This window comes from Colobus angolensis, unplaced genomic scaffold, assembly GCF_000951035.1.
Source record: "Colobus angolensis palliatus isolate OR3802 unplaced genomic scaffold, Cang.pa_1.0 Scaffold394, whole genome shotgun sequence".
Lineage (NCBI taxonomy): Eukaryota > Metazoa > Chordata > Mammalia > Primates > Cercopithecidae > Colobus > Colobus angolensis.
In genome coordinates this window covers 890,086-911,289 of record NW_012117310.1, presented here as the reverse complement: position 1 = coordinate 911,289, position 21,204 = coordinate 890,086, and the positions used below count along the sequence as shown (strand labels likewise).

The window sequence follows — 21,204 nt, the reverse complement described above, 5'->3', positions numbered from 1 at the left end:
TGTTGTTATAGTTGTTAAGAGATAAGCACAGACACTGTCTCTACTAAAAATACAAAAAACTAGCCGGGCGAGGTGGCGGGCTCCTGTAGTCCCAGCTACTCCGGAGGCTGAGGCAGGAGAATGGCGTAAACCTGGGAGGCGGAGCTTGCAGTGAGCTGAGATCCGGCCACTGCACTCCAGCCTGGGAGACAGAGCCAGACACCGTCTCAAAAAAAAAAAAAAAAAAAAAAGAGATAAGCACAACTAAGTACCCTCAGTCAGGCATCCTCAACTGGGGGTATTTTGCTCCCCAGGGGAGACTGGGCAACATCTGGAGACACTTTTGATTGTCAAGAGTGTGTGGGAGATGCTAATAATACCTAGTGGATAGAAATTAGTTATACTGCTAAACTCCCAACAATATACAAGGCAGCCCCCACAACAACAACAAAAAACTACTCCAAAGTGCTAATGTACCAAGATGAAAAATCCTATTCCAGGAGTGACTAGTGAATAAAAGTATTCCATTATGCAGTATAAGCAATGGTTATTTCTATACAGACAACAATATTGATCTGACTCTTCTAAGGGTATAGCTCCTATATCTGCATTGAGTTCTCAGCAAGGATGTCATCCTAATCTCTGTGCCCAGAGAGAGCTTGATCCCAATATGTAAACCAAGGCTCCCATATGAAAACAAAAGCATAAACAGCAGCTAGGCTCAGCATATCCCCTGGGTTTAGACATGAAATTTATGACTTGACTCTCTCCTCTTTACTGCTAAAGGGACATCATCAACAAATCAGCGAATTTCAGGAGGAGCATTAAAAATATCTGGGTTATTTGCTTCATTGACCATAGAAAAGGGGCCATAAAAGTCATGCATCAAATCCCTAGATAGTGCCTAAGATTATGAGTCTGACTAATTGAAGGAAAATGATCCCATCTGTGTAAGTCCCCAGAATGTAACAAGGAAGAACATTTTGTGGAATAGTTTTCCACTGGCTTATTTGGCTATTTACATGTAATACCAGTGATCTGTGCATTCACTCTGATTTGTGGGTATAGCAGGTGGCACATGTTTACAGATACTTGGGAAACTGCCTTGCAAGCCGAATGCAGATACTTTGGCTTCTTTTCACATTTACTCTGTGTTCACTGCCAGATCTTTACCTATGTCTTCCTCTGAGTATCTTCCTTTCTTTCTGACAGGTGAGCTGCAAGATTTTGCATTTTTTCCACCAGTACATGATGGCCTGCAACTATTTCTGGATGCTCTGTGAAGGGATCTATCTTCATACACTCATTGTCATGGCCGTGTTTACTGAGAAGCAACGCTTGCGGTGGTATTATCTCTTGGGCTGGGGTATGTATTTTCTGCAGCTAAGTTTTGAGCCACTTTCACCTCTGTCTGTATGCTTTCAGTCTTCTTCTAGTCTTGGTCTCAGAGAATAGAGTCAAGTCCTAGGTCCTTCAAGGAATGATGGAACATAGGTACTGGCAGGAGTTCAGTCTCCAAAAGACTTGTAGAAGCCCTTTAACAATCTCAATCCAACTGTGCTGAACATGAGGGTCTGCACAGAGAAGGAAGGTATGACTATAAGGGTGACTTCCAAAGGAACAAACCTAGCTAATAATGGACACAAAATGTCCAGTTATTGAGAGAAGATCTGATTAGGCCTCCTTCTGCTTTATTCATCATGTTTGTAGAGCAAAGGAGAATTTCACCTTTTGAATTATGTACCTCCCCTATCCTGGCTTCATTTTCCTTCCTCAAGAACATTTCTTCCTGTCAATCCATCAGCAGGATTCCTCCAGTGAAAGCTCAGGAAGCGGAGTCCAGCTGAGAAGCAGATATAACCACATGGGCTTCCAAGTAGAGCCGGCGTGACATCACAGCACATGGCAATGGCTCAGGAAAGCTTAGGGCTGGATCGTTTAAGCTGTGGCTGCTTCTATACAAACTAAGGGAGGGTGCTGAAGTCCTTCAGGGATGCTCTAGAATTGCTCCCTTCCCCCCAGGGCTGCTGAAAGTCCAGCTCCCCCTGGTGGAAGGGAACTGAACAGAAGGTGAGGCAATGAAAGAAAATTAAATGCTGCAATAAAAACACCTACTGCCTTATCAAAAAAAAAAAGTTTCAGCCTTACCTTGAAACTTCCATACCAGAGGAGGAACTCGCGGGCCATCCCTCACTGACTATAGAGCCAAAGGCTTCTCTCACCACATCCACACCACATGATGGGTGACTGTGACTCTGAGAGCAGAGGCTGTGGATGGCCTTCAACTAAGCTTGCCCTTTAATGCAGCAGGCTGGGGAGTCCCTCCAAATACTGATAAGAGAGGAGAGATGAAGTGAGGAGGGAGGATAATCCAAGGGATTTTTAAAAACATCACCCTTTGTATTTAAAGCCCTGCCCAACAGGCATTGTCACCAACTTTATAGAAATGTGCTTGGGAAGTCATATAAGCAGCCTGGAGTTTTTCCTGCAGTCTACAAACTGCAGAAAGGGGCTGGCGTTATGCCATACTGGTTTCCATAACACCCTTACATGACAGGAGTACATGATTTTAACCAAATGCATTCCCCAAGCCCAATGGGATAATCCGATAATGGTGGGTCAGTGGGGCAGATAGGCGGGATGCCTCAAAATTGAATTGATGATGCTACAATTATCTGGTTGCAAGCACCAGAGTAAGATGTTCTAACTTAAGCAAATGCAGAGAAGTTGTCAGAATCTAGTGTATCTCATGGAATCCAAGGGCAGAAATACAGCCAGGCAACTAAAAGGGCTGTAGCCTGGGACCAGATAAACCAGGAGCTCTCTCCCTCTGCCTTTTGTCTTTGTTTTTCCTCTCCGTATCTGTTTTTACCCTTCTCTTTCTTTACAGACCATAGACCACAGGGTCTCTGTTCCCTCCAGTTCATAGTAAATATATCCTGCCCCATAGTTTCCTGAGTACACATATTTCTGTTCTAGGCACTCACAGAAACTAAATGCTCATCTTTAAGTTCCAGTTCTGAATAGCAGGACAAGAGAATCTGATTGATCCACCTGAAGGCAGATAGCCTACCCTGGTTCAATAAACTGTAGCCAAGAAAATTGAGGGGGATGTTGTCACATAGTGTGAACATGTCTAGGGATAGTGAACCCTCCAGCAAAGGACTGAGAAAGGGGTCTTTGTGAACTGTACAGGCTGTCTAGGATATGCATCAGATCACCTCATCTGCATGGCTGCTCCCTTACACGGAGCAGCTGTTAAGGAAGCAGCTGCACCCTGTTTCCTTAACCATCCAGTGAGGTTAGAAATCAGGCTATCACTATCCTGCTGGTTCCACATCAGGTAACAGGTTCTCCTGCTCTTTCCTGTCCTAAAACAGGGCAAAATTTTCTCAAAATGGCCTTTTACTATTTTTTTTTCTCTTTTAGCCCCAGCCTTCCAAAGAGACTAATTTTTCCTTACCCTGGCCTTCTCATCCGTATGTACACCCTCTCAACAATTTCTAGACTTCCAAATCTGGTCATGCCAAGAATAGACTCAATACAATTTAATCACTCCAATGGCAATTCTGATAATCACAATCATAATAATTGGTGCCTTCCAAAGACCTGATAATAACATTCCACCCCAAATACACACACAAATACACACTTTCTACCAGATTTATTTCCTTTGAAATAAAATATATGGTATATTTCTTTTACCAGTTTTGATTGTTCAAAACATCTATCTGCCACACTCAGAAAATTTTTCATGGGAAAAAAAGGCTGTAAATTTATTATTGTCTGTGACATTCAGCAGAGACAAGGGCACCCTGGAAGGAACAATTTACACTGTTCTTGATGCATTGTGAATTAGTTATAAAACTTTTTGGCATCATCATGGACAGCTCAATGAAAATATCTGCTTAAAACACATAAACAATTCAAAGGAAAAAAGGAACAAGCTGCTCAGCTGTATCAAAAACAAAAGCAATGATAATAAGTAAATTGTTTATGTGATACCTTAAGCTTCTGTAATCAACAACTATTTAAAACTTCATTAGAGTGATTCAAGTAGAATACCAAAGAACATTACACTTAGTAAGGTAAGCACAGAATGGGAAGTTGCTAATCAATGGTTATACAGATTAAGTAACGCAAGATGAGGAAATTTTAGGTTTCCGCTGTACAACATTGTGTAACAATACTGTACTATGCACTTAAAAATCTCTTTAGAGGACAGACCTCATGTTAATTGTTCTTGCCACAATAATATAAAAATTTAAATTAAAAAAAGAATTCGAGGGATTTGCACTTCTGTAGATAGATTTTTGGAAAGATAGTCAACCAAATAGTTCTAAAATGTAATGATTTTAGCATGCCAAAGCTAAGACTATCTTTCTACATGCACACACACACACACACCCCAAAATTCCACCAAACTTGTTACCACTGAAAAATCACATTGCCAAATCTGAACTCTGAGAACAAAACTGACATATTTTAAAGCAATGGCTCCTTTCTTAGAACTTTAAGCAAGCATTATCTTTGGATGGGAGGACAATGGGTAAAATTAATACCAATTAATTTCTCAAGAAAAAATAGCTTCACAGAAACTTTATAAAGTTTAACGGGGCAAGAGAGTAAGTCTCTTCTGGATAATATTTTTATAGTCCTTTGAAAATTTTTTTCACATGAAGACAGTATGATAGGTTCTAAATTTTACAATGCCAGAAAAAAAGCAAAATCTACCTACTTTTAAAAGAGCCTTGAAAGTTAGACTGCAGAAAATTTGGCCCAAAAAAGCCCAGTTGTATTATAGCACCTAATTTGTTTGCAGGTGATATAAAGCCCATTCATTTAATTCAGCTGTGAATAATGTTACCAACTCTAGGATTTGAAACCAATCTCAAAGAATTGTAAGAGACATTGTAAACATCAGCCACTGGGTGAACAAGTATCTGATGGTGAAATTCTGCCCAACAGAAAATCAAAGAATGGTTCTTTCAATAGAAAGTCTACAAGTCTACATGGCACCACTTAGTCATTGGTTCTTTCAATAGAAAGTCTACAAGTCTACATGGCACCACTTAGTCGTTGATTGCTCTCCAATTGAAGTAACTTCAAATACTGAAGTTTAGTTCTCAGGAAAATCATTTATTTTGCAACCCTCTTCAAACTGTTTCTTCGCCTTGGCTTGCTGGTTTTCCCCTTGTTAAAAATCAAAGGAAGGAAATTTCCGCCATGGATTTCTACATTGAACAAATAGAATTTATTAAATCCCTCTAAAAACAATGAACCCTACAGAGACAGGATTATTCTGAATCTTATTATCTTTGGTGGGAGGAATGGGTTGTTATGGATCTTGGGACCTTGAGAAGAATAGAAAGAAAAAAGAAAAAAGCAGAAAAACAAACTACCTAAAAGGAGGCATCATAGCCAGAGGAAGGCAAAGAGCCCCGGATGTTAAAAGGTGTGGGGTCTATACTCCTCTCCAGATGAAGTAGAAAGCACTTCCCTTTCTACAAAATGGTGAGGTGGGATTCAGTTTTCCATATGTGTCTCTTTCTGTCTAATTCTAAAATATGCATCTCAAAATAAATTCAGAGACTTTTGTTTCTGTGTCTGAGCCCAAGTGGGAAAATGGTATGTTAGAACTGCAGCGAATAACACAATCATGTTTTGTGTAAAGAAACTCAAAATTATTTCAGGCCAAAAATTAAATCTATGGTCTTATTAAATATATGCTTCCTGGGTTTAAAAGCTGAGGTTGTTCTCAGGTGAAAATTCAATAGTTTGAGACCCTTTTTTGTATATAACTCACAGAAAATAAAAATGCATTGATTTAATTCTTTCCTAAGACACATTTCTTAATCTGATGACAATAACAAAATTTCTTTCTACAGATGTCTCAGTCAAATCAAGCAATATTCTATTGTTGTACATCTGAGTAAAAAGACTTATTTTTTCTTTTTTAATGAAAATTACAACTTTAGGTTATACTTATAGAATACAAATTGATTTAAAAATTATAATCTAGAAGGACATATTCCAATAACTGTCTCCATTTTCCTGTTTATAAATTTTTAAAAATTTTTTTTTTTATTAGCACTTTGAGTTTAGTCAGGGAGGTACAGTAAGCTGCCTTCATAAAGTTTCTCTAGCCAGAACATACAGAAAGTAGGGAACGTACTGGCTTCTCTGAAGTATTCATATTAAAAGGAAACAGAATCACCACATGAGATATAAACAGACAGAAAAACAAAAAAGTCTAGAAGAAAGAATGTGAACATCAGCTAAGGCTTTAGGAGCAATCAGACTATTGCTTTCATACACCGTCCCAGGTCACATCCCTCTGGGGTGACCCAGCTCCTCTCCATGAGAGAGCCCAGTTCACCTACAATGAAAGGCTTTCTGGTCTCAGTTAATAGTCACCATTACAAACATAACAATGGTAATAATAGTCATCGTGTACTTACTACACTCAGCAATTTGTAAAAGGCTTTTAATTATTTGGATGCTCTTAACCAAACTCTCCGGAAGCACATGATGTTCTAACTGGGAGCATTTTGACTGACTTGACCAAAGATGATTTTTGTGAAAATATCAGGGGAACATCTTGACAGATACACTCAATTTGCCAGTACTTTTGCAAGTACAGTACCATTTTCCATGCAGCTATACTTAAAGGTTATGACCAAGAAAGCAAGTGTGATTTGTACTTTTCACATTTGTAGGGTTTCCGCTGGTGCCAACCACTATCCATGCTATTACCAGGGCCGTGTACTTCAATGACAAGTAAGTATTATGGTGATGTTTAAGTTAATATATTCATAAACAAAATGTTTTTGTGTATTAATGTGCCCCTCACCCTTTTTCAGCTGCTGGCTGAGTGTGGAAACCCATTTGCTTTACATAATCCATGGCCCTGTCATGGCGGCACTTGTGGTGAGAATTAGTTTTTTACTGCAGTATTAGTGGTGTTATCTCTTAGTTGAGATTTCTGTGCATATGGTTCTGTTTATCATGTTTTATAACTTCAAAATGAAGCTAATTTGACGGTATTCTATAGTAAAAAAAAGCAATTTGATTTTAGAATCTTCAAAAAAATGCCTTTTGCTTACACATGGAGGGGTTATCATGAGCTCATTTTCATTACAGACTCACACTATAACAGCAATGTAGCTCATATTTTAAGACTTTTATAACTAGACTCCCTAAGTAAAGGTGAGAGGCCAAGGGGCTGCAAGAAGTTTGTTTGTGTTATGCACATCTAGGATCTTTGAAAACTTTGACTTTCCAGAGCTCTAAAAGTCTTTGGTTCTGTGAACTTAAGGTCCAGAAATTCAAATATTCAACACAAGTTCAATTAGTGAGATAGTAATAAATAGTGGACTCCAGCCAAATGTCAGATTCTTAATGAGGATGCTACGGTTCTTACTTACCTAGGATTCAGTAGACTTGGCCTCATGTCTTAGCGCTATCATCTACCAGCTCAGAAAATTTAGATAAATCAATTAACCTAAAAATGTCCCCTGATTTTTTTAAGGAAAAAGTTAGATTAAATAGTCTTTCAGGTACTTTTGGAAGATAATCTCTAACTCTAGGTCATTAAAACTTAGTACTGCTCCATATCTTTATCTGTTAAAAATAACAAAAGTAATAATAGCTACTCATAAATTCATGGTTATAAAATATCTCCTAATAAAATAATAAATGAAGTAAAATCTTTAGCAATTACTCTTATATTTAAAATTCTAAAACACACATTTCTTGCCTTAATTATCTAGAAATTTTTAAGAAAATGCAGATTCCAGGATCCAAATTAAAAATGTGTATATGAGATGATTATATGCATACTTCACTGTGAATGACTATAAATTAACAGAAATTGATATATTTGGAATTCCTAATTTCATGACCAAAGGAAATGCACATTAGTGCATTTTAAAACTAAAAAAAAAAAGATTCAGCAATTAATTATCATTTTGAAAGAGCTGCCCATGCAAATATGGGCACTCGATTTATGACAGCAACACTTTTGAGCAGAGGAAAGAGATGGTCAATTAGATATACATACAGAAAAAATATCAAACATATATTCAGCAATTGCATATGTGTGGGGGAAAAAGTAATTGATTCCTTCCACAACCAGACACAAAAAAAATGTGTTTTCAGTTAACTGTAGGTTTAAATGTGAAAGACCAAACCATAGAGGCCCCCAAAAAAGACACATTAGGTGACTATCTTCATGAGCTTCAGATACAGAAAGATTTCTAAAGCAGGATACAAAAGGCACTTAAGGAAGAGATTGATAAATCAGCTACATTAAAATGAAGACAACATTTACAGACTGAAAAGACAAAACTTAGAGTCCAAGAAGGTATCTGCAATGTTCCAAATAAAGACTAATAAATGTATGAAAAAGTGTTCAGCTCATGTATCATCAGGAAAATGCAGATTAAAACAAGAATGAGGTAATACTACCCTCCACCACCCCCGCCGTGGAAAGGCTCATATTAAAAAGAGTGTTCATAGCAAGTGTTGGCAAGGGTGATAAGCAACTGTTTTATATACCGCTGGAGGGAACATAAAATTAAACCACTTCTCCAGAGCCCTAGAAATGCTGAGCAAATTGTGCTACTTCCCAGGTAGACTCCCTAGTTCTAAATAGGTAACATTTGTTGCTCACACTGGATAAACAAAAACTGAGGACAGTGCACATTCTTAAGTGATACTTTTCTGTATGATTTGCTCATAACACCATATATTTGCAGGTCAATTTCTTCTTTTTGCTCAACATTGTCCGGGTGCTTGTGACCAAAATGAGGGAAACCCATGAGGCGGAATCCCACATGTACCTGAAAGCTGTGAAGGCCACCATGATCCTTGTGCCCCTGCTGGGAATCCAGTTTGTTGTCTTTCCCTGGAGACCTTCCAACAAGATGCTTGGGAAGATATATGATTACGTGATGCACTCTCTGATTCATTTCCAGGTAAGGAAGCCAAAGGTGTATTTATTCAACTACTGTGCTTATTCAGCTAGCTGATTTTAACTCTAAAGCCCATAATCTTTTATTATTATCATTTTATTTATTTATTTATTTATTTATTTATTTATTTATTTATTATTTTTAGACAGAGTCTCACTCTGTCCGCCAGGCTGGAGTGCAGTGGCACGCTCTCAGTTCACTGCAACCTCCGTCTCCCGGGCTCAAGCAATTCTCCTGCCTCAGTCTCCCAAGTAGCTGGGATTACAGGTGTGTGCCACCATGCCCGGCTAATTTTTGTATTTTTTAGTAGATGGGGTTTCACCATGTTGGCCAGGCTGGTATCGAACTCCTGACCTCAGGTAATCTGCCCGCCTCGGCCTCCCAAAGTGCTGGGATTACAGGTGTGAGCCACTGTGCACGTCTGACGAACCCATGATCTTAAATGTCATAACATTTAAGCCTCCAATTCAATAAGCCCAGACAAAATTCTGAAGGACACCAGTTTTTTTGAGGCTGTTTCTTCTTGTTTCTTTCTGTACCTGCTTTCCTGTCATTCCCAGGGCCCTCAGCTGGTCCCATCCAGGCATGTTCTCCCTGGTCATAAATACAGAAATTGTCAGATTTTCCTTTATAAATAAATGCTGGCTCTGAGGTAATGAGGAATTTGCACAAAGCTGTCCATGCCTCCTGCTCTATCACCCTCCATTTGTCAGGCAAATGTCAGGAATCCATTCATGACGGTTCAGTGCTATAAAGGGAAGTCGTATCCAGGCCTCTCCTCATGTAGGAGAGAATGCATCGGACTCTCAGGGGCTGTCCTGGGCTGTCCACTGTCTGCCACACTGGATAGAAGAATGGCTGCCCTAGTTCCGTTCACTTTTCCCCAGATCTAAAGCCCCACTGAAAGCATACTGCTGTATTTGTACAGCAAGATAGGATGTGGGAGTCCTCGGCAGGAGTAACTCTATCACAGGCTCTTAGGCAGAGTTTTGCTGTCTCTATTACAAATTTCAAAATAGTTTTATTTTCTATATTAGGTTTAATATGAGGAGGAGGTCAAAATGAATAGGGCTAGAAAGAAAGTTTAGGGATTGTTTGAATAGTTCAAGCTGTGCTTTTGGCCACAATCAAACCTTGGGCACAAGAAATCTTCAAGCAGTGACCAGGACTCAGGCAGTTTCTTAGTCCATGTCCTTATCTGAGAGATGAACTTGGCAGTGGGTATGGTACTGCGCTAGTTCACCGTGACAACACAGGACACAGACCCACAGCCACCCACTGTGACACTTGTCACTTCCTACTACTTATTCAGAGTCTGTAAATCACCCTGAAGTTAAGATTCAAAAAGGTTTCTCAAATAATCTACAATGCGAATATTTAGATCAGTAAAATCTAGAGAGCCATATGGCTGATCCATTCTGTTCTCAGGGTGTTTTTAGCCACCATAAAAGATTCCTCTACTGAATTCTACAAGGTCTCCATTTTTAAATTTTTGAACCGTAGTGTTTTTTTCAAATTCACCATAGTCAGCATATGCTGCTATAAATCTCCACGTTAAAGGGAGCAAAATATTAATTAGATTTACTAGAGCTGTCCTTTTAGCCAAACAATGGAATCCTAACAAGAAAAAATATATTTCTAATGGAATATTCTTATAGTGCAGCACTGACTATGAATGGTAGATAATTCTTTTTCTTGCTTTTTTTCCTTCATCGAGCCTTCTCCAGGCAGTCTATCATGTTGTTTACTAAACAACAAAATGAACACAAAAATAACTTGAACTGTATTTTTCCTTCCCTTTTTAGGGCTTCTTTGTTGCGACCATCTACTGCTTCTGCAACAATGAGGTAAGCATGCATTTCTTATGATACTATCACTTGTTTATGTAAAGGCAGCATTTTTTCCAAAGGGCCTCCATACACATTTCATTTCATCTCACTTCTACAGTTGACCTCATAGGGTTTTGTGATTATCAACATTATGTTTTTTCCACTACTCCAAGCTCAATGTTATCTATGGATGTGTAGTACAATGGTAAATATGATTCAGACAGGCAGCTAATTTCCTCGGGTTACATCTTGGACAGATCAGCACCCTTAGCGGCAATAGTGAAAGCTATTCTGGATGCCATTAGAAAGAGAAGGCATATGCCTATTCCCTTTGGAAGACCCAAGCCCTAACTAGGGCAGACAATCTCCATTCGGTTTGTACTAGTTCCTACCTTTTTTCCAGTTGCTTGGTGCTAGCGCCCTACTACTTATTCAGAGTCTCCAAATCACCCTGAAGTTAAGATTCAAAAAGGTTTCTCAAATAATCTACAATGCGAATATTTAGATCAGTAAAATCTAGAGAGCCATATGGCTGATCCATTCTGTTCTCAGGGTGTTTTTAGCCAGAGTTACCTTTTCTTCCAACCAAATCTTTCCTGGGAGCCAAATCTATAAAACATAAATGTGGGGCTTCTATAGCTCCAGACGTCCTTCCAAAGAACTTCCGGGGTTTTAGGGAACATGATTCAAAATCTTCCTCATTTTTCAGGGAAGAAATCTAAGCTCCAGAAAGATCATGTGATTTACCCAATGTCACAAATGCAGTTATGGTTATAACCCAGACTGGAACACAGATTTCCTGATTTTCAATTAAATTGACTAAGTCCCAATTAACTTACCTATATCTATAATTCCTTCCTGGAGCTATGTTAGTATACTTTTTCTAGAACCACACAACTTTTAATGCCCAAGCATATTTGAACATTTTAAATCAATTCCTATTAAGAATAATTCCATACAAGGCAAATCACATTTTGCCAAGACATCAATATATTACTTTCCTATTAGTAATTATAAATGTTTCTAACCATTGTCAGTTGATAATTTTTTCCCTATTCCTTTTTCTAAGTTAAATAATATTTAGTGAGCACCTACAATATTTTGTTATTCTGTGACCTGTTCATACCTGTTTCTAACCCCAATATGACAAAGTTTTCATTGTTCCTATTCTTCATTTTAATTATTACATTTTATTCCTTCCTTTCTTCATCAATTCATCTACCAACTCATTCCTTCATTCAACAAAAATACATTGTGCATTTACTATTGCTAAAGGCTAGACTAAGGGCCTAGAATAGAAATGAAAAGACATTCTTCCATTGTCAGCTGTTAGAGTGGCAATATTTTTAGAATTTTAATATTTTTTAGAATGACAAAAGCTAATAAATGAGTAGGGCATAAGTCATCCCATGTTTATATCAATTTCTGTAAATGTATATCCATGCCTTTTGGGTTGTTTCAGGTGGCATGCAAAATAAACTTTTTCATCTAAAATAATATCAAAATAGAGCTGATATAAGAAATCAAGCTCTGTGGGGCATACCTGGAAAAACACAAGAGGATTGCATGCATTTGTAAAAATACCACAATATTTATTGTGTCTTAGCTATGACACTGTCATTGGAAGTGTCGGACATAGAAAGAAAACCCAGGGGTACCCTAGCAATTGAATGTCTCGAGTTCATTTGAGTGTATGTTATCTCTGATTTTGAAGTAAAGAAACCATTTCCATTTTCATTAAGATCCCGTTACTGGGGGAAGGTACAAGTGTGACATTTCTAATAATGTAGAAATTGTGTACTGTGCCAAATGTAATATCACAGGCCCATGGATTTTAGGCATCTGAATCTCAGTTGGGCATTCTCTGAATGCATCACCTTACAACATTGAACACAGGCAGGGCACTCACACATGCAGGAAGTTATTTCCAGCTGCATCTAAGATAGGGCTGTGATGGTACGATGCCTGACTGAATACTGAGTTTTAGCAGAAATCTAGGGGGCTAACTCAATGTGACAATGATATCACATCACATTGTGCTATGTGCAATTTAATGTTGATTATGATTGGTATGTTATCAGTGAAATGATTATTTCATTTTTGAATTTTGATTCATGATTGGTATGTTATCGGTGAAATGATCATTATGAAAATGAATCATATAGAGAGTCAGTGGGTAGAATAGAAGCAGGAAAGGAATGTGAAGAATTAAAGTAACAGGAATCAGGAGATGACCATAGAGCATGCTTATGTATCAAGCATTTCCTACAATGACTCTTCAAGTGAGTAGACATTGATTATCCAAACATATCAGTAAATTATTAGGTATCTAAGAGACCTGAAAAAGATGATTGCAGCTATAAAAAATGCACAGTTTGTTTCCAAGAAGTAGCTTAGAAATGAAAGTTCTAACAGCACACTGGATTTTCTCCCTTTTCTTGTGTCTTGCTATTCTCCGTACCTCGTGGATAAAATAGTTTATAGATGAAAGTAGCATGATCAGAAACATCTCCATTTAACTGTCACAAATTGGAGTGTGCAAAAGCTAAAATTTTGTTTATTTCCTGTAGCTTATCCTGCTTTCAAGAGACTATTCCACCAGCTTCTAGTGGTTTACAGCAGTCTCTTTATAGAAAATATTCAGTCAATTCAAAAAGCCTTTGTCCAAAAGAGCAACTGGCTACCAAGTTATAATGCCAGCACCCACTGTTGAAGTTCACACTGGTTCCCCTTACTACTAAGCACTCGAGAGGTCTTTTCACTCTGTGACCTCCTTGATGAAGCCACAGTCCTGTTCTGATTCACAAGTCTTTCCACCAAGCCACCTGAGGAGCCTGGAACTCCAGCTCCTTTCTTCACACCATATAGAGCCTGTGAATCTATCTTCCTTACATGCCATAGCCATTGCTGCTCTGCTGTTGGACATGGTGCCAGGGGCAAATGTGGAGTTTCTTTTCAGGGCTAGCTATTTTCAAGATTCTGCTCTCGAATTGAAAAGAAAGACTTGATACAATGTAGTGTTCCTAAGAAAGCAAATTATCTCTTGCTTGATTTCTTCTCCCCATTTTCCCAGGTACTCCCACCATGAAGGAGAAATGTAAGGCCATTTAGGCCATTTGTGCAACTGTCTTTCTCTCCTCTTCCTCTCAGGCCTCTTAGGGCTGTGCACTCACCACTTCCCCTTCCTGTCTGTGAGGGTCTCTACCTACATCATATTCTACATGTTTTCTACCCTGTAGCTTTTAGTAAAATACTATCTGCAGACCAGTAAGATTTTCACAAGATATGCAAAGAGAAGATTTTTCTGTTTAGAAGTTCTCCACTCAATAAAGCCTGATTTTCAATACAATATCTTTCTAGAGATGTAAGAAAGCCAGCTTTGAGACTCACAGTCTCAAAGCTAAGCAATAATTTTCTTTGGTCTAGACCAGTATTCTCAAACTTGAGTGTACATCAGAATCACCTGGAAGATTTGTGAAACCAGAGATTGCTTGACCCTAGCAGCAGAGTTTCCTATTCAGTAGGTCTGGGGTGGGGTTTGAGAATCTGCATTTCTAACCAAGTTCCCAGGTGATACTGATGCTGCTGACCCAGAGACTACACTTTAAGAACCACTATTCTAGACACAATCATACTTGTGTTTCAAGCAGTGGATGACCTTGACTTAATGAACTGGGGAGATGCGGGAAATTTTATTTAAGAAAATTAAGAAATACAATGGTTAAATGTTTTCAAAAAGTTTAACCTTATTATAAATGATACTTATGTATTATTATCTTTTAGAACAAGGAATCTTCCCCAAACATAGGAAAAGAGATAATGAATGGGAATCAAAAAGACCTGATCAAGTACTTAATTATAGATTAATTATAGATAAATTAATAATTTAATTATAGAGCATATAGATTTTGTAAGATAAAATCAGAGACTAGCAGAGATATTGCCACTATGGCCTCCAAAAGGCTGAAAAGAATGTTAGCAACAACTTTGTAAATAATATTCACAAGTATCCCTTAGCATCTAATTAATAGGACTTAATAGGAATCTGGCTTTCAGAAGTCATATAAAACCATCTAAGCCAGGCGTGGTGGCTCACACCTGTAAGCCTAGCACTTTGGGAGGCTGAGGTGGGTAGATCACAAGGTCAGGAGATTGAGACCATCCTGGCTAACACAGTGAAACGCCATCTCTACTAAAAAAAAAAGATACAAAAAAAATTATCTGGGCATGGTGGCAGGTACCTGTAGTCCCAGCTACTTGGGAGGCTGAGGCAGGAGAATCGCTTCAACCTGGGATGCGGAGCTTGCAGTGAGCTGAGCTCGCGCCACTGCACTCCAGCCTGGGAGACAGAGCAAGACTCCATCTCAAAAAAAAAAAAAAAAACACCAAACAAACAAATAAAAAAAAGGTGTGCAATTACTTTTTAACTTCCAGGGAATTTAAAGTTTTTTGGTTTTTTTGTTTTTTTTTTAATCATGATTTCTAAATGTTAAGCTCAGTTTGCAGCAGGTCTGTTAGATTGTGGTGACAGTGTGAAGGAGTAGGCATTACAATCTTTGCATTCATTGGATCAAAACTCCTGGGGTAAACCTCACCTTCTATTCTGCAGTACGTAACTATAGTAGGTGCTTATAATGAACTCAGGAAAAGAAAGGTGAAAGACAAAAACATTCAAATCCAACCATGAAGACTCTAACCTTATTTTGTTTTGTACAAATGTAGGAACTGAGACCTAAATATACCTACTTTACAAAGCTTATTAATAGAGCCAGGTGTAATAGTTATGCCTTCAAACTGTAAGACCACGGCTCTACTTCTTTAAGCTGGCAATACATAAATGGATATAATTAGGAAAAAATGTAAAATGTGTGTTGCTTTTTTAGTGAGTGATGAATTTATATAATTCAAATCTTTTTGTCGTTGTTACATTTATCCCATTTAAAACTAGTAACATTTCTTTTATTTTCAGGAGCGACAAAACTCTCCCTGTTTTGTTTTGTTTTGTTTTTCAGATTAAACGCCCTTATTCTTGTCATCAGAGCAGCATCAGGCTCAACCTGTGATATTGTAGGAGATAATTACCCTTATTAGTCTATAATTCTTTAAGTGTCTTTTATATGCTGCTAAGGGCCTGCTATTATGTGAACAGTTTACAAATCAAAGCAGGTTGCCATCTCCACACAAAAGGGTAGGCTGTAATTTTGGATGCGATTAGAGAAGGCCGTGATCCTTTCTATAATAATAACTGTAAAAAATTAAAATAGAAATCAAACCATTTGGCCCCATGCTGGGCTGTGTACTTTATTAATATAAATGGATACTCTGATGGGAGTTATTTTAAAAGGACAGGTGAGAAATAAAAGACCTGTTTTTCATGCTGGATCCTTTTGCAAACTAACTCTAAACTCGTAACTGCCTGCTTGGATACTTGTAAATATCTGTGTAAGTTTCAGCTACAAGGAAAATCTTGGTATTTAAGAGATACTGAATTAGTGGAAATTATCAGCTTCCTTTTTTTTTTTTTTTTTTGAGACGGAATCTAGCTCCTTCCCCCAAGCTGGAGTGCAGTGGCGCAATCTCGGCTCACTGCCAGCTCCACCTCCCAGGTTCACGCCATTCTCCTGCCCCAGCCTCCTGAGTAGCTGGGACTGCAGGCACCCGCCACCACGCCCGGCTAATTTTTTGTATTATTAGTAGAGACGGGGTTTCACTGTGTTAGCCAGGATGGTCTCGATCTCCTGACCTTGTGATCCACCCACCTCGGCCTCCCAAAGTGCTGGGATTACAAGTGTGAGCCACCACGCCCAGCCTATCAGCTTCCTTTGACTGGAGACATTGCTTCTCCATAAACGTGCTGAACCTGTATATTTCCCAGTTTCTCCGTGGGGCATTTGATGGTTCCTAGATTATAACCCTGGCATTTGAAGCTACGGTAATGGTACCATCCAAATAAAGCCAGGCTCTGCTTGGTACTGTGGCTTTGCCACATTCTAGCTATATGATTTTGGACACATTGAGTAACCTCAGTGCCCCATCCGTAAAGTGAAGATAATAGTGCCCTTCCCATAGGGCTGTTGTGAGGATTAAATAATACAGATCACATACTTATGTACATAGTAAACACTCAATAAACAGCTGAAACTTGTTATTCTATCTTTTGTTCCTGTGTGGCTTTTTTCAATACAACTTTTAGCTGCATGGCCCACCTTATTCCTTAGCACTTAAAGTTTTTGTCTTTGTCTGTTTTAAATCACTTTAGATATAAAGTACCCTGGATGCAACCACTCATTACCTCCAAAACAAAGTAAAACAAAACTCAGGATGTGTTGCCTCCATAATCTGAAAAGTCTACTATTCCAAATTATCAGATTGCTAAATAATTCTGATTGCCATTTGCCACCTCGAACCTTACGGTTGCTGTGCTGTGTGAAGATAAACTTCTCTAGCTACAATTTCTGTACTCCGTTTAGTTGCTTTTTGAGGAATCATTTGATTTTGTCTTTCCCTGAGTAAAATCTTTAAAAATATCTGAACAATATAATTCTCAGAGGAGACTGTTACTCTACTAGATACAGAAAAAAAGTATATTTGCCACAGAACCATTCAGCCTTATAATATACATATAGTTTTATAACAGTAATCGGTTTTGCTGTCATTTTTCTCATCTTTCAGATTTGTACAAATGTAAAGTAGATAAAATGATTCTCCATGATCAAGTAGTTTTCATGATTTATTTCACATTATGTATTCCCCAGTTTCTCTCTCATGTGTTTAGCTGTCATATGTGAGTTTGGCAGCAGAATGAACTAAGGATGTATTAATAAATCAATGCAAATATTTTTAAGTAAGTTTGTCGTATGTACAAAGCAATAGAAACTCAGAAACACAGAATAGAGATTATTGCAATAATCTCTTTTTTAGTTTTGTTCAGCTATAGAGAAAAGCAAGAAGTTTGGAGACAACAGGAAGGAGGAACTTAACTACTAAGTTGAATTTGGCTCTATAAAAAGCAGAGCTAGACAAGCAAATTCACTGTCTGTGGTACTGTTTTCAGTTGTGGTTATTGTAGTTTTCGTATTTAGAGCTTTCTGATGTTAACATCTTCACCTCTTGTGTTCAATATATAATTTATCGTTATTTATAAAACAAGTCTGGCAAGTTTATTTACATTTTGGAAGTCTTTCAAAAGAAAGAGATTGAAATCTTATTCTTAAAAAGTTGTCATGGCATTAACCAGAGGTGTGTCTGGCATACCCCCTCTCAAGTCATGTCGGACAAGGAAAAGTTCACGGTATGAGGCCGTTATCATAAAATCCAGAACTGTGCTATGGTTTACATATATATTTTTCATGTGCACACTTAAATTAAAAAGTTCTGCCTTATCAGGGATGGTAGCATATAAAAAGTTTTGTCAACCTTTCTCCCTATTATGACATGCATACCACATTATCTGGTAAACCAAATCAACTTTTATTCATTGGATATGAAAGCTAAAGAAACCTGTTCTTAAAACTAGCAAATAACCTTGTCAGGGGTAATTTAGGCAAGTAACTCAGTTTTTCCATTTGCAAATTCTTCCAAGTATATTCTGTGGCCACAGCATACACAGCCCAGCCCTTTAGATCAGAATTACAATTTAACTTTCTTTAACATCTGATAAGCTCTAAGAATGATGTTCATAAACTTTGCATGGATCGTTTCTGACTATCATATAAAAACCAGGCTGCTTTTTCTCTTCCAGGTCCAAACCACCGTGAAGCGCCAATGGGTCCAATTCAAAATTCAATGGAACCAGCGCTGGGGGAGGCGCCCCTCCAACCGCTCGGCTCGCGCTGCAGCTGCTGCGGAGGCCGGCGACATCCCGGTTTACATCTGCCATCAGGAGCCGAGGAATGAACCAGCCAACAACCAAGGCGAGGAGAGCGCTGAGATCATCCCTTTGAATATCATAGAGCAAGAGACATCCGCTTGAATGTGAAGCAAACACAGCATCGTGATCACTGAGCCATCATTTCCTGGGAGAAACACCATGCGTTTAAAGTGTTCTCCATCCTCCCAGGAACCGAACATATCATTTGTGAAGAATTATTCAGTGAATTTGTCCATAGTAAATTTGAAGAAAGTTATTCTTGGTACTATTGCTTTGGGAGACAGTCTAGGAATGGAATCTCCCACTGCAACTTGTGAACTCCATCATTCATCCAGGACTGAGATGCAAATGTCATAGTAATGCAAGCCAAGTATCAAAGAAAAACAACGAAATTGACCTAGTTCAGATACAGGGTGCTCCTTGTCAATTTTGAGCCATTTATAACTTTGAAAAATTAAAATCATTGTCAATATTTTTCTTTTTAACTCTGGATTTTGAATTAGAATATTTCTGTATTTGGCTATGGATCTGATTTTTATTTTTTTTTAATTTCAGTCAATTCTGATGTTACTGAGATGTTTTACCATCCTTACAATGTAAACCACATGAACTACATGACCTCTGCAAGACAAAGTGGCTTTCTAATAGAGAGATTACTAAATATGTGAAAAAAAATACCTGCATTTGGCAGGAAGATGTATGCTTTGAATGCAAAAGAAATTTAGAGTCAATTTGCTGGAAACATTACATGCTCAGCTTGGTTTTGGATAATCCTGTCCACTGGGCAGGCCCTAGCTGTTGTAAAGAATTGGTCTTCATGTTGAATGTACTTTAGTTGCTGACATTTATAAACTGAGAGGTCACAAAAAATCTGTCACTAAAAATTTTTACAAAGCTGCCAAAAATATAATTCTTAGTGGAAGACAATACTCCCTTTAAAGAGAGTTTTCCACTTTCCTAAACTCCAGGATTTATAAAGCAAATTACTCCAAGGTTTATAAAGCAGATTACCTCTTGCCCTTGGGTGCTATCTAGCAGTAAGAGATAAGTTTGTTGAAAATTGGTAATTAAAAGACTCCACATAAGTCCATTAACTGCTTTCAACCCAGCTTCAAAGCTTAACAAGATCTCAGTCTTTTCCAGGAAGATTCAGGAGGGCTAATTATAAATCATTTTGTGGTTGACCTCTTGTTTCTTGTTATTACCAATACAGGAGGGGGAAAAAATTAGCTGCTACAAATTTAACCATAAATTAATTCATGTTTAACGGTTCTCATTAAAATCCAGTATTGTATTCCCATATCTCTCTTTACTTCTCAGTATAAGATTTTTGATAATCCTGAATAAACTAGTATCATTAATGGCACCTGAAATTAATTTGTGAATTTGCAACAGTAATCAGAGTTACCATTATTTAATTTGTACACTAAATGAGGAGGTACATTGAAACCCTCCAAATCTCCAGTCTCATCTATGTCATATTTTGCCACTGCCTTTCAGAAGTGATTTAGTTGTGGAAAGATAATAAATTGATTTGCTATGGTTACATATTTAGTGCACCCAGAGAAAATTATATTTCTACAGAGAAAATGAATTTTGGATACTAAAGTAGTTTAAGTCTCCTTTACTGAATGTAAGGGGGGAATTGAAAAGAAGGTATTTTTCCAATCACAGTGTTATGTAGTATTGTTCTATTTTTGTTTACAAACATGGAAAACAGAGTATTTCTGGCAGCTCTGGTACAAATGTGATAATATATTGCTAAAACATTTTAGATGTTATTATGCTGATATAGTAGGGGCTGAAGAAAACAAAATAGCTTATTATAGAATTGCACACAGTTTTGTCCAAATTATGTGAAATGCTTATGCTATGTACATGTATAAATTAATACAGAGTATGTTAAAAGCAAAAAGATGTATATTTGCATATTTTTCTAAAGAAATATATTATTCATCTTTTCATTCATTCATCTCGTCTCCTGTTCATTCCATGCTGTTTTTCATTTCAGCCATGGGCTGCTAACATCCCATCTCATTTGTACTGTAGGAGTGGGAAAGATAATCTAAAAGCATAGGTTAAAAACCATACACAAACATATCAAATTTATTATCTTTATTAGTACAACCACCTTTAGTCTCAATTTGATTGTAAATTCAGTGACACTGTTCTCAAGCCCTTGATAACCCAACACCACACACCAGTGTTAATCAACATTGCATAAGTTTAGGAAGCACAGCAAAGAAATCAAGTGTAAGAAAGTATTATATCCTTTTATTCTTGTTTTTTTATTCATTATTCTGGGACCAGACTTGATCTGTCCAATATCACATCAGATCATTAGAATTGTTACAATCATTGGCTTTTAATATAGTTTGGGAGAGACACTAAGGCTAGATGAAAGACAACTAATTAACTATCATTAGAATGCATAAAGGCCACCACTGGAAAGATTTTCAGATCTGGAAAGCATGAAATGGAAAAAATGACGATTAAATGAGAACTCTGATGGACTAATAAAGGGGAACAGGAGCAATTTGTAGATTCTTCT

General features: G+C 37.7%; 1 protein-coding gene across 5 annotated transcripts in view; it reads left to right on the top strand.

Annotated features, from left to right (window-relative positions):
• Nucleotides 1–20,620, top strand: part of CALCR (calcitonin receptor) — a 154,562-nt gene extending 133,942 nt beyond the window's left edge. For 3 of the 5 annotated variants that reach the window (XM_011955066.1, XM_011955069.1, XM_011955068.1), the window contains 6 exons: nt 1,192–1,345; nt 6,699–6,759; nt 6,843–6,909; nt 8,739–8,957; nt 10,760–10,801; nt 18,525–20,620. In XM_011955066.1, the coding sequence (XP_011810456.1) occupies nt 1,192–1,345; nt 6,699–6,759; nt 6,843–6,909; nt 8,739–8,957; nt 10,760–10,801; nt 18,525–18,755 (774 nt within the window). In that variant the 3' untranslated portion in view covers nt 18,756–20,620. The remainder of the gene's footprint in view (nt 1–1,191; nt 1,346–6,698; nt 6,760–6,842; nt 6,910–8,738; nt 8,958–10,759; nt 10,802–18,524) is intronic. The other 2 variants (XM_011955067.1, XM_011955070.1) reach the window with 1 other exon arrangement.
• Nucleotides 20,621–21,204: the final 584 nt, after the last annotated feature.